Below are 14,387 nucleotides of genomic sequence, written 5' to 3' on the forward strand. Positions count from 1 at the left end.
TGCTTCACAAGTCCCATGTTTCAGGGGCAGGATTGTACCCCAAACTATCTGACTCCAAAACCTATGCTCTTTCACCATTTTATGCTGCCTTGTATCAACAGAAAATATACCTCAAAAAGGTGGCCCCATTCAGGGAAAGAGGGAATAATAAAAATGAAGAGCATGTGATGCTGATGTGAAACATCTCTAAATTTACACCATTTACTCTTCTGTGATTGATTATTGGCAGGAGAGCTAGATTACAGAAAGAAGAGTCAGGAGACTGGGATAAGGTCATCACGTTAATTATTTCCAGGTTTAAAGAAGTTAAAATGAGCCCTGGAGAGAATAAAAATTGCTGAGATATTACACTACAGTCTTAAGGGGGAAATCCCCTGTTCTTCAAAAGACGCTTTCAAACTCATCAGTACATACATTCGCCTTTTACTATAGGCTGTGCTGTGGTCCCATTGTCAGAGTTGAGCCCACTGGTTCTGGAAACTAGAGGTTGCTCTCACCTGAGCTTTCCCTCCTCCACCACCACTGGAACCATTCCCTCCGGCACTCCTCTGATTTTCCTCTTCTTTTCTCTTTCTTTCTTCATTTTCTTTCTGACTGGAAATTAGAAAGTGGGAGGTAGGAAATAATAGATTCCAGAGAAGGGAATGCATTTCTATGAGTTTCTCATCATATCACCAAATTCTATTTGTATATAATTCACCGGCATTTATTGAACATCTACTATGTTGCAGGCCCTCTTCTCTGAAAATAAAAAGATGAATTTTGCCTGGAAGAGTTCTCAATGCAGTAGAAGAAAACCAACATTTACATAAACACAAGCAAGACTAGATGAGCAATTAATGAGCATTTTATAAATGCTCACTGTGAATCTCTGATGAGATTTCTCTCAAATATCTCCTATGCAAGAGGTCCCAAAATAATTATCTTCTCTGCCAAAAATGCCCTTCCTCCTAGATTCTCTATTTTTTCACTAGGGACAAAGCATTGGAACCATATCTAACTGTTCCCTCTCCTTTAGCTCACATACCTGTTGCTATACAACATTGATTTCATCTTCACAATGGCTCCTATGTTGATCTACTCGCCTTCTATCTTATTTCTCTTGCTCTGGTTACCTCTCCCTGGGTTACTGCAATCCCCTATCATCACCGATAGCATTCTGAATTTTAGTCCTTTCCCTCCTATGAATCTTCCTAAAGGAACCATATTTATGCCACTTTCTATCCTACTTGAAACATTTTAGCAACTTCCAACTATATATAGAATTGACTTCAAAATCCTTGGTCTGGCATTCAAAGATGGTAAAGTTAAGTTCCAACTAAACAAAATGACTTGCTCTTTAATGTACATGCTACAGTTTTCTTAATTTTAGACCTTTACTTATACTATTCCTCTCTTTTCCTCTCATTCCTTCCTGTACTGTACATATCTTATCCAAATTATAAGGGCCAGTTCTATCTCTCCTTAGAACTTTTTACTAACTCTCCCTTCCCTGAAGTACCATAACCCACTGTATATATCAGTTTTCATTTAGCAATTCCTCCTTTGTGTTATATTAAGTTATGCCCATGTCTAATCCTTAGTAAACTGTGATTTCTAGAAAGACTGTGTCATATTTGTATAATCATTATGCACGTTATACATTGTAGATGTTCAGCAAATGTCCATGGAATGACTTAAATATTTTAGGTTTACTTCCAAACTTCGTGTACAGAGTTATTGTTCATTTCCTGAAGATGTGATATTTTCCAAACTGTAGATAGAGGAATCAGATTGATAGTAAAATCTCTGTGTTTTTTCCCAATGGGATTTACAAGATAATCCAGAGACGGGATCCACCTGACAGCAAAGGACTTATAAATTTATCAAGGAAGATGTTGTGATCTATTGGTAGGCTCCACCCTACAACTAATGAAGAATGTAATAACTTAGTCATATATTATCTATTTCTGGAATAGTGAATCTTAGCCTTTTTAAAGGAAGCTTCACTTAAAAATGCTTTACAGATAATCATTTGTTGCTTTTATGTATAAGGAAAGGACAAACACAATATATTATCTTCCCAGCTCTTTGCCTCCCCAACTCTGCCTACCCAGGGGCTGCATTTGTGCACTCACAAGACTGCTTTACACATGGCACACTTGTTGCCATGGGTCTTGCCATCTGGGCCACGCACGGGATCATTTTCTCGTGTGCAGAAGAGATTTCCATTTTGCAAAAGGCTCCGAAATTCACTGCATGCATCCTAAAGGGAGGAGAAAAGGCAAGAGCTTGAGTATTTTCTTTGAAGTTAGCTTTGTTGGGTTCCTACTAAGAACTTCCTGGAAAAAAGAGAAAAGGACCCAAGGAATTTTTTTCCTGGCAATTATTTCATTCAATTACTACTAAGAATGCAAGACTTAAAAAAAGCTCTCTGTTTCTTTTTCTTTGAGAGTTCGTCTCGAAATCCAGACTGAACCTACAATCACACAAGCAAGAATCTCTTAACAAAGTGAGTTCGCTGAGGACTGGTCACAGTCCTTACTCAGCATTTTATTATCCATCCTTATTATATTATAATACAATTAAAAAAAACTCTGTATATGTCGTAGAATCAAAAATTTCAAGTTTGGATAGAACTTCAAAGTTCATCTGGTCCAACCATCCATACTCTATCTCAGTCCCCTTTAGGTCATGCCTGTCAAGAAGCTGTCTAATGTGCATTGGAACACCTGCAGGAATAAGGAGGCCATTACCCTCCAGAGAGTTCATTCTAATTAGATAGTTCCCACAAATTAGCCATAGTGCTACCGTTGGGGGATCTTGGAAAATGACTCTAATAAATCCTATAGGATTCCTGCTCTTAGGGTTTTATTTTTCTAAAATGTCATTGCAAATAGGATGAGTATATTCCTTCAGACATAAGCAAAGTCAAAGTATTTGACTTCCTTCAGAGAAATTGAGGCCATTTTTCTTCTTCCCCATGACAGTCCTTCAGATATTTGGAGAAAACTTTCTTGTCCTTCTCCCATACCTCCCTACATTCTCTTCCAAGAGCTAAACATCCCCAGATACCACAGTCTCTCTGTTTCAATCATTTCCACCATTTCTCATTCTGAATTCTTTCCCCTTCCTGAAGAATTCAACATAATATTCCAGGTATGGCTGGACAAGAAGTGGCACATTGACAGCTATATGATATTGTTAGTTAGAGTTTCAATCTGCCACCAAGAGACTTTGGGTCAGAGGTGTTGTCCCTTTGTGCCTCAGTTCCCTCATGTATTAAATGGAAATAATAATAGCATCTAGTTCACCTGGTTAAAATAATAGTGGCCAATACGCATTGAATATTCAATATATGTCCTGGATTGTTGTGAGAATAACATGAGATAATATATGTATGTAAATCTATAATAACTAACATCTAGGAAAAACTAAGCAAATGCTAGCTCCAGAGTTACATGAGGAATTGAGAGGGAATAAGCAAATCACTCAAGATCAGAGAGTTAATTACTGGTGGCAATTAGGAATGAATTTGTGATTTTGTCTGTATCTTTTAGTTCAAGTCGAAACTCAGTGAGGACAAGAATGAGTTTTTTTCCCAGCTCTGCTTCAGAGTTCACTGCCACATTCCTTAACTGGTCATATTTAGAAAAAGAAATATGATATGAGAGGAAAGGTTGTTTGTGGTAACTAAGGTGAAATCACAAATTGTCTCATACTGAAGAATTTCCTCTTGCAAATGTTGAAAAGTGAAACATAAGAGCTACTCATATTGTTTTTAAATTCAGACTTACAATTGTGGGAAACACAAGTGTAAACAGTACAGAATCCAAGTGTGATACTTTTCTTTGGAGGTTATTTTTCATACCAATAGTGTTTGATAGGGGCAAAGAAATGACCACAAAACTTGAAAATCAGTCTTTTTGAAACCGAGAAAAAATTTATTTGGGAAAGTTGCTTTTCTATTTTTTCCCCAAAATGCTGGCACCAGAAATAATTAAAGGTAAAGCAAGGAACACACCTGGTTTGACCAAATGTGGTCATCCAAAACTACATAATTTGTTAGGAATAATGCTAGATTTGGTGTCAGGAATTCTGTGTTTAAATTCTATTGTTTCCACTTTCAACTGCGAGAATTTTGAAAGATTAAGATATGGATCCTGATACCAGTATTCCCACTACCTTTGTAAGCAAGTTCTGCTTTCTCTCTGGATTTTAAATCTTCATTTAAAAATAAGGAAATGGAGTAAATCAGGGGTTTGCAAACTATGGCCCGGGGGCAAATCTGGCCCACCATCTTCCTTTGTAAATAAGGTTTTATTGGCACACAGCCACGCCCACTTGTTTACACACTGTCCGTGGCTGCTTTATAGCTACAGCAGTAGAGTCAAGTAGTTGTGACAGAGACTGAATGGCCACAACCTAAAATATCTACTATCTGGCCCTTTGGGAAAATTTTGTCAACTCCTGGAGTAAATAAACCTTGAGTTCTCACACCTAGGCCTTCAGTAATTCCATGATTTATTTTTAAAGAAAAACTGCAAAACCTCACGCTTTCATTGTGGTATAAACCTTCCAGGACAAATACCTTTTCAGCTTCTCTCTTAGCTTTTGCTCTGGATTTGGCTTCTTCTTTTTCTTTTGCTTCTTGCTGGCTGTAAGGGAAGGAGGGGGACAGAATCATTTCTAGCACCCAACACATATTAGCCTAAAGGGGAAATCTCTCTGGACAGAAATATTCCCTTACTTCTATGCCTCTACCAACTTAGCTTGGGAGTAGGATGATAAACGCATACCCCTCCTTATTATTCTTCTTGTTTTTAATGTTGCTTAAAGAATAAAACACACATGCAATAGCAAACCAATAAATAAATTTTCACTACTGTATTTCTTTTGGAAAATAAAGATACTGTCCCATTCCCCTGAAAGCAACCAGAATACTTAAAAATATTGACTAGATGTTAGCAAACTTTCAATCTGTTAGCACCAAGTGATTACATCTTTGGATTATTCTTGCTAGTATATACGCAGAGAACAGAAATTCCAATCATTGTCTGCCATTAACTCTGGGGGAATTTGCCCTTCTTAGCACATGGTTCTCCCTTGATGGCAATTCAAGTACCTTTCAGAACATTAAGAACACCAGAAAGAAATATGCTAAGCATATGGCTTTATAACAGTATATCCCCAAACTCAATGCAAAGATAGCCTTCATTATCTACCTCCTAGAGAAAATCTTCAATATCATCTCTCTTACCCAACCCCAGTCTATCTTCTTTTACACTCAGCAGCAAAGTTGCTGTAGCTCTACTCACAAGAAGGCCTGACACATGGAGCAGGTGTTGCCATGAATTTTCCCATCTAAGCCCTCAATGGGGTCATTCTCTCTGGTGCAGGGAAGTCGTCCATTCCGCATATAGTTACGATACTCACTGCAGAGCTCCTGCCAAATGAGGGAGGATTTAAGAATGAGGCAACTAAATATTGGAAAGCTTCCTCCACATTATTCCTATGATATAATGCCACAAAACATAATAGATGCATCAAAAAGGTGATGCAGAAGGTTGATATTAGCCAAGATGCTTTTCAGAGGCCTAGGTCACACATTATTTGGAATATAAGATTGCTGTTATTTATCTCATTAGAAAATCTTCAATTTAATTCAAATATTATTCTGGGCTAGGCACCGTGAGAGATACAAAAAAGAATAATTTATCATCCTTTTTGTAAAGGAATTTGTGGTTGGCAGAATAATACCAGCCACCCCCTGAATTTGTCCAATTCTTAATACCCAGGATCTGTGAATGAATATATTACTTCACAGGGCCAAAAGGACTCTCCAAATATGACTAAGTTAAGGACCTTGAGATGGGAAGATTATCCTGGATTATCCTAATGTGCCCAATGTTATCACAAGGGTCCGTGCTTAACACTGGAAGAGTGAGACGGAAGAGAGAGTAAGAAGGAGATGTGACTACAGAGGAACAGACAGAGATGCAATGGTATTGGCTTTGAAGATGATGGAAAGGGACCAAGAGCCAAGAAACATGGATGGCCTCCAGAAGCTAGAAAAACCGAAGAGACAGATTCTCCCCTAGAGATTCCAGAAAGGGATGCAGCCCTACCAACTCTTTCATTTAGCCCAGTGAGATCCATGTCATACTTCTAACCTTAAGAACCAAAGATAATAAATTTGTGTTGTTTTAAGCCACCAAGTTTGTACCAATTTATTAAAGCAACCATGAAAACCTAATACCGAGTTTTTAGTTTCTTTGAAGAAAATACATAGAAACATCTATAAGTTAGAATAAAACAAATGATATAATTGACAAATAAAGGAAAACTGCTTGCATAGTAGATGATAGAGCTGTTAAATGTCTTGTATAAATGGGAGAAATCTCTAGGGAGCAGTTAATTCTTACTCTGAGCTAAGAAAAGTGGCCATGATTTTGACAGATAGAGGGAAGATACATTCGTGACTGAGTATGAGGAAAGCCATGTCGAAAGTGAAGTTCACTGTATGTGTAATATTGAGGACTTAAGATATGCGAGGGACTGTGCTGTTGCTACATGGATGAGTTCCTTGGGACTTCATAAAAATAATATACATAATAATATCCTTATTTTATAAATTAGGAAGCTAAGACATAAAGATGATACTGTCTGACCTTACTGGTAAGGAGATGGAGACCATATTTGAAACCTGACAATCTGAGTCCAGAGTCCAGTTTTTTAACCACAGTCCTATTGAATCCACAAGATGGGAAGACTTGAATCAATGCTTGGCATGTCCAAGAAGCAACAAGGTGACCTGTCTGGCTGGCATAAAGGTAGCGATGGGTAGAATAGTAGGAAACGAGGTCTGAGAGGTGGCAGAAGTCAGATTATGTATGACACTGTGAGCCACTAGTAGGACCTTGCTTCTTACTCTGAGTGAGATAAGAGGCCACTGGGTGGCATAATCAGCCTTATGGTTTTAAATAGTTACTTTGTCAGAGTTGAGAGTAGATTCTAGGGAGCAAAGGGGAGGGGAGGGAAAGTAGTGAGAAATGAGATCTCCCAAATTAGAAAAAGGTAAAGGAAAGAAGCAACGAAGACCTGAGGCACAGCCTGCAGGAACGTCACAAATGGCAGTTGGGTACAAAATCTAAAATGCATCATGGGCTTTAAAGCCAGAACTTGTAATCCTATTGCTAGCTCTGAAATTAGTAACATATTCCCTAACTTCTTTTCTGAGCCTCCAAGTCCTTTTCTATAAAATACAGACAATAATACCTACCTTGAATGGTTACTGAAAAGATCAGTCATAAAAGTTTTATACCATGTGGCATACAGTAACAACTGAAAAATTATAGGCCATCACCATCACCATTGTCATCATCATTACCACGTGAGATGTAAAGAATGTAAACCCAGGCTCAAAGATGCTCTTACGTAATTTTCCCAAAAGCTCATAGAGAATTAATTGTGATGAAACCTAGTTTTAAAAATTTATTGTTATTATTAGCTAAACATCCTTGCCCAAAAAATGATGGAGCAAAATTTGAAATCAGCCTTTATTGGTTTGCATTTAGATAACAAGATAAGAATGTGTACCTACTTCTTTTTGGGGGATAATATAACTCACATGATCAGTAGCGATAAGCATGACTGACCTCCTCTCTAATGCACAAGCAACTAGATCAGATTTAGTGGGAATGAATTGAACAAAGAAGGGATCTTCTTATACACGAGAATCCAAATACATTTTCTCTTTTGCACAGTCACCAAGAATGCTGGAATTAGGAGGAGGCAGCATGAGTCTTGCCTAGAGAAAATGAAATGTTTACATGGCTGTGACGATCTGAAACTACTACCTGTACTGCTTCTCTCTTAACTTTCTCAGCATCAACTTTCTCCTTTTCTTCCTTGCCATTATTTTTCTTCTCTTCCTCTTCAAGTTTGCTGCAATAAAAACAGAAAACACAAGCTAAATACAATTTCCCATTCTCTTTAGTAATGTATTTAAAAAAAAAAAAAATGAGGATCTTCCAGACCAAAGATCAGACTCAATCTTTAGCACAAATTTATCCAGTCTAAGAGATTCTATTGCTTTGCCCAATAATGCAGGTAAATTCAGTAGTTTACAATCCACCTTTAAAAAATAAAACTAGCATGCCATTTTATCAGTATGTGATCATTGGGTCATCTTTTTTCTTTAGGTCAGTGACTTCAGTCAATGATCTGAAAAAAGCCATAATTGCCTTAATTAAATTTTGGTCTAAATAAATACCATATCAATGATGGAAGCAAGGAGTGATATGAAATCAGACAATGGGCCCATAATCAAAATAAACTATGTTTTACTATAAAGTATAAATTTGAAATATTATTTTAAAATTTGAGTTTTAGAGCACAATAATGGTTCGAGTCCAAGAAGACTGAACAAGCAAATTTTTTTAGGTCAATCATGAGCCTAAGATTCTGGCATTCTTGCCATTTTCTACTGATGTGGATCATATCAAAGCTGGAAAAAATCTTAGCATTTATCATATCTAATCTAGTGATTATCATAGCACTAGCAAATTGAGCAGGTGAGAGAAGAATTCGGATATCTTGAATCTCGGGCCACTGTGAAATCTACTGGCCTACTTTGCCAATCTTTCCTTTAAGGAACTGTGTGCATATGCTTAAGATTGGACCAACACATGTGAAAGTTAAGGGGCAATAACTTCACACCTCTTTCAATGGATATTATTTAAATATTTATCTCAACATTTATTTTAGCATGAGGCTTGGCAGGGGATTAGGAGTCTAAGAAGGAGGAGAACCAGAGGTGGTAATAATCAATGACTCCTATATTGCCAAATGCAGGGGAGCTCTGATGCTGCTCAGCAAACAATGGCCTAGAAGGCTCCAGACCTGGCTTAACAAGAAAACACTTTAATAAGCACCTATTTCATGGACCTGTGTCTTAGGGGTTTCACCCTCTACTCTAAGCCATTTATCAAAGAACTTATTTCACCTGCATATGGTTACGTCCCTAAAAGGATAAATATGATCCTCTCTATTCCATTTGTTGTTCAGGGTATTTTAATAGTCTTTACATACTGTCCCCACAGATCTCTGTCTAACTGGCTTTCCCTTAACGAATATCTGAATATAGTCACAGAATCATAATGCGCCAGGGAGAGAGATCAAAGAGATCATACCATCCAGATCGTCAAACTTCTGCTCTCTGTTGTGAATGAAGATTATCAAGTGTTAAAAACATATTAGCACTACATTAAGACTTTTCTCATAACTTAACTAGAAGACAGAAGGATAATTGAATAGAGAATAACATTGTCACTATGTGATTCAATATTACTTAATGTCTTGTCCATGTACTTTTAAAATCATCTAGCATACATCCATGGTACATATTCCACACATTTCTGAAGAAACCGAGACTCAGGGATGATCAATAATGAAGAGTTTCAGTGGGAGAGATGAAGGTAGATACTCACAACACACTTGCACACATGGCACATTTGTTTGCATGAACTTTGCCATCTGGGCCACGGACAGGATCATTCTCCCTGGTGCATATGAGCATTCCGTTCCTCACTTGGTTCCGAAATTCACTGCAGAGTTCCTGGAAAATGAAAATATTTTCTCAGAACAGTTTTCTATCCTTTCTGCACCTTTGTCTAGTATGAGGAAAAAGTGAGGAATAAGTAACGCAGAGTAAGAAAAAAAAGAAAAGTGATTAGATGCACCAGTAAATCAATAAGTATTTACAAAGTTTCCATCATGGACTCAGGATCACCCTGGCAGTATATTAGATCTATAAATATTTATCATCATTCCCTTGGGGGAACTTATAATCTGGGCGCAGAGGAAGGCTGACAAAATTGGTAGAGACTAGTATAAATATATATATTTGTGCTGTGTTGTACATCACAGTCTATAAAAGCTACCAAAGGTCAAAGGTGAGGAGATTCAATAGGCCCACAAGGGACGTTTCCTGGAGGAACTGAGAAAAATCTGAGTCTTCATGAGGCGGGAGTCTTGCCATTTGTGACAACTTAGATAGACGTTGAAGGCATTATGCTAAGTGAAATAAGTCAAACAGAAAGACAAATACTGTATGATATCCCTTATATGTGGAATTTTAAAAAGCCAAGCTCATAGAAACAAAAAGTAGAGCGGTGGTTACAAGGGGCTGGAGGTGGGAGAAATGAGGAGATGTTAGTCAAAGGGTACAAATTTCCAGGTATAAGGTAAATAATCTTTAGGGATCTAATGTAAGCATGGTGATTATAATTAATAATACTGTATTATATACTTGAAAGTTGCTAAGTGAGTAGATCTTAAACGTTCTCAACACAAAAAAGAAACAGTAATTATGTGAGGTAATGACGGTGTTAGAGATGTTAGCTAACATTATGGTGGCAATTGTTTTGCAATACGTAAGTGTACCAAATCAACACATTGTGCATTTTAAGCTTATACAATGTTATATGTCAATTATATCTCAATAAAGCTGGAAAATAATAACATCAAAATAATGTACCAAAATATATATATGTTGCCAAACTTTGATTTGTCTCTGGAAGGCTGAGAATGGAGAAAAAAAACATGCTCAAACTAAGAAATAAAAATATATCTGAAATAAAGATATGGAGGACAGAACAAGTATGACACCTGGATAAACAACAAGAGTGGAGAGAAGGAGGAATGTGTTAGGACCATTTGGAAAATCTAAGCGGACTTGGCAATTGTTCAGATATTATGGACAAAACAAGTTTTCAATTCTAAATCACCAATAAAAAGATGGTTCCAGCTAAAATAAAGGTAGTTATTGAGAAATTCAGTTTAAAAGTAAGCTTTTAAACTGTGTCAACTTTCCCAAAATAATTATTAGGCTTATACTTTGGAAGCTATTGTTAGGAAATAGAATAAATAAAGATAAATCGTATATATGGCTATTATATTAGAGTAATTCAACATCTACATACAGACAGACTCTGCTACTTGTAATACCATAAAATTATAGAAGCATGTACGGTAGATTAAAAATAGTTAGAAAATCAAAGGTTTTATACAATAACCATTAATCTGGAGTGAGAAAACTAGTACTGCCTCCATAGCTAAGTGGTGACAAAGGTCAAATATGATAATATATGTGCATTTTGTTTTGTATAATTGCGCTAATGTGAAAGATAGGGTTCTTGTACTCTCTATTTGAATAATACAGGTATGACTTGTGTAAATTGAAATAAGTATATTGTAAAACTGAATATTAATAATCTGTGTCTGACAACAGAAATCTAAGAAAAGCAAAATATGGGGACTATGCCTTAAAAGTAAGTCAACACTACACTTTTTAGGAAACAAACCTCAAAATTTGAGTTATCATGAAATACAATTGGTACTCAGGAAACTTCTAATCAAGACCTTTTTTCGAGTTAAAGATTTTCTTTGTTCATGTCGGGCATGAAAATTGAACAGGAAAACATTTACGCTAATGAGTTATCTAGAATGCTATTGTAGAGAAAAAAATGTCAGGACATAACATCAGCTATTCCTGAGAAAATTACCTTTGCAGTTTCTCTTTTAGCCTTTGTTCTTGCTCTTTCTTCTTGTTGACTATAAGGAACAGGGGAAAAAAAGAGAAAAAAAGAAGAAACAGATCTTAATACAGTAGAGTAGATCCTTACCATTCACAAGTGGGTCATTTATTGCTTTGGCTATTTTCAAGCAACTCCAAAAATCCAGTCATCATAGTTTGTATTTTTATTGAATAATAAATTAGAATGATTCACCTCACCTCACCTCAAGAGAATGATATGCAAGAGAAAATCTCTTAATTAATGATTAAATCTATTTATCTTTCCATCAAATATCATGTAATAGCACTTTTTTATTTGCTGATTCTTTTGCATCTGCAACAGCTTTTTAAAAAATGGTAATATTTGGCTTCTGGGAGGCAGGACGTCATGGTGTTTAAGAGGAAAGACTTTGGAGCCAGGTTGCATAGGAAACATAGAAAGTTTCTGAACCTCTCTGTGTCTTCTTCATTTTTAAGTGGGGAAACGGAGGGGAGGGTCAAGAGAGGAAATAAGAATAGTTTTCTTATAGTATTGTTGCAAGCACTACAAGAGTTGATACACGTAAAGAAATTAGAATAAGTATCTGGTGTATAATAAAGCGATTGATAAAAGTGATATCATCAATACTGTAATCATGATTGAAAGTGAGCCCTCCAAAAATAGTCATGTGATGGAAATGAAGTGTGAGGGTTAGCTCTTAACTATTTGAGATAACTAACAGTGTTGCAAATCAAGTTTAGTGGACTTGATCTATGGCGTAATAGGATCTATAATGCAAATAATTCAATCATATTGTAGAGACAGAAAAAAATAATTTGTGAAAATGTTATAATATGTTCCAATGAACATGAAACTTGCTCGCTGATCAAATTACAACTTCTTTAAAAGTTGAAAAGACTATTTGCATATGCTATGAAAGTGAGCAAGAAATGACTGTGGAGAGAACAATTATTAAGACTTTGTTAACAGATCCATAAAATATGAGGTAATAAAACTTTCTTTTTGATAAGGAATTTTTATATTGATGGGAGAAACTAAAATAGCTCCAAAATTGTGTGGTTTCCCACCCTTCTTTATATGGAAACTGATCTAAACTTTACTGTGAGTCTAAGTTGACTAAAACATTTAAGCAGCATGTTCTTTCCATAATGGAAAATTATCAGAGGGAGCCCCAGAGCTGACCACTAGGTGGCAGAATTACTCCCTTGTTGCTGAAAGATCAATGCAGAGGAGAATAAAAACAAATTAAAACAAGCCTAAATACAAGCAAATGTCACTATCGGAAGATGATAATGGCTGTGCTAAATGATCATATCCTTTATACACCCTACAATGATAAACGTTATCATTTTCTTCATTTTTCCTGTGCTGATATTTCCATCATTCTCATCTTCTCTGAGTCTTATTTCGTTTTTACCTATAACTTGTGATGATACAGAATATATTTCATATGGTTGTTGTGAAGATTAAATAAGATTAGGTAGAAAAGCTCTTAGCAAGTATATGCCAAGTATATGCATTCAATAAATGTGGGTTGTGATGATTATGTGGTCATTGTCTTGATTTCCACCTAACAGACTTTTAGTGCTTCCACGGCCCAAACTCTAGGGGACAAATCTGCTAGGTCATATTGCTCCCTACCAGCGAAGACTGAAAGATGAAAGACTGAATCCTTTCAGAGATTCTGGGCTTATAGGAAATCAATTAGAGTAACCCCTGGTACAAAGATCAAAAGACGTGAAGTATATCATAGACTCGTGTTTGAGGGGACATACCACATCAGCTATTCTGAAGTCATAATTCAGTTACCTATATATAAATATCCAACTCCCACACAACAAAATCTCTATTCCTAAAGCAGCCTTTCCCTACTCTAACTATGGCAAAGTTCATCCTCACCTTGTGCCCAAATCTGTCTCCCTATAGCTCTCATCCATTTTAACGCTATTCCATGAGGTGACATAGAATGAGTAGGAAGAAAGGTAGTGAAATAAAACAAAAAAAAAACTCCCAAAATTACATGTAAGCTCATCCATTTCCTATTTCAGCTGATAAGTCTTCAGAAAACTAAAAGCAATTAGCATGGTTATCATAGAATATTCTCTTCTCTGAATAAAAGATTCTGAGTTCTTTCAGAAATGTCCTGAAAGAAATTATTCTACATCTCTTTACATCACAATAGTTATCATCTGAAAGTTCTCCACTTGCTTTTTGGTTTTCTGATTTTTTTGTTTTTTTAATTAGTTTAAACGTGACACCCAAAACTTAATGCTACACTGAAGAGAAAATTGCATTATTCACAAATGTTTGAAAACTTCCCTCAGCAGTTCCCTATCCCCATTCCCTCAAAAGCCCTGAACTCTACTCACAAGAAGGCCTCACACATGGAACAGACATTGCCATGCATTTTTCCATCTGGGCCCTTGATGGGGTCGTTCTCTCTAGTGCAAAGAAGACGTCCATCCTTCCTAGATTTGCGGTATTCACTGCACAACTCCTGTGAAGTGATGGAGGGAAGTTCAAGATATTGAACACAGGTTGGATCAGAATGCAAAAATAACTAACGTTCAGACTTTTTTCCTTAAATGAGGTCAGCAAGTGGCTTATTTTAGAATAATTCTTAACGTTGAAGACATGAATATTTTTAAATGATAAAAGTTATGGACTCTCAACCTAGAAATGGTCACATATGTACATGTATACATGCACACATATAAACACATACACAAACAAACTGTACAAATGTTTCATACAGTTTCAGGAAACTTATGGGTTCCCTGAATGCCATCTACAGATCCCAGGTCCATACGTCTCTGACTTGCTGGAGAG

General features: G+C 36.4%; 1 protein-coding gene across 1 annotated transcript in view; it reads right to left on the reverse strand.

Moving 5' to 3' along the window:
* Positions 1 to 14,387, reverse strand: part of SPINK5 (serine peptidase inhibitor Kazal type 5) — a 153,108-nt gene that overhangs the window by 22,700 nt on the left and 116,021 nt on the right. Inside the window, exons 16-23 of the mRNA XM_008528911.2 lie at positions 13,928 to 14,055; positions 11,547 to 11,595; positions 9,471 to 9,598; positions 7,839 to 7,926; positions 5,298 to 5,425; positions 4,571 to 4,637; positions 2,118 to 2,245; positions 498 to 594 (exon numbers count right to left, since the gene is read on the reverse strand). Coding sequence (XP_008527133.2) covers positions 498 to 594; positions 2,118 to 2,245; positions 4,571 to 4,637; positions 5,298 to 5,425; positions 7,839 to 7,926; positions 9,471 to 9,598; positions 11,547 to 11,595; positions 13,928 to 14,055 — 813 coding nt within the window. The remainder of the gene's footprint in view (positions 1 to 497; positions 595 to 2,117; positions 2,246 to 4,570; positions 4,638 to 5,297; positions 5,426 to 7,838; positions 7,927 to 9,470; positions 9,599 to 11,546; positions 11,596 to 13,927; positions 14,056 to 14,387) is intronic.

This window comes from Equus przewalskii, chromosome 13 (genome assembly GCF_037783145.1).
Source record: "Equus przewalskii isolate Varuska chromosome 13, EquPr2, whole genome shotgun sequence".
NCBI classification, from domain to species: domain Eukaryota; kingdom Metazoa; phylum Chordata; class Mammalia; order Perissodactyla; family Equidae; genus Equus; species Equus przewalskii.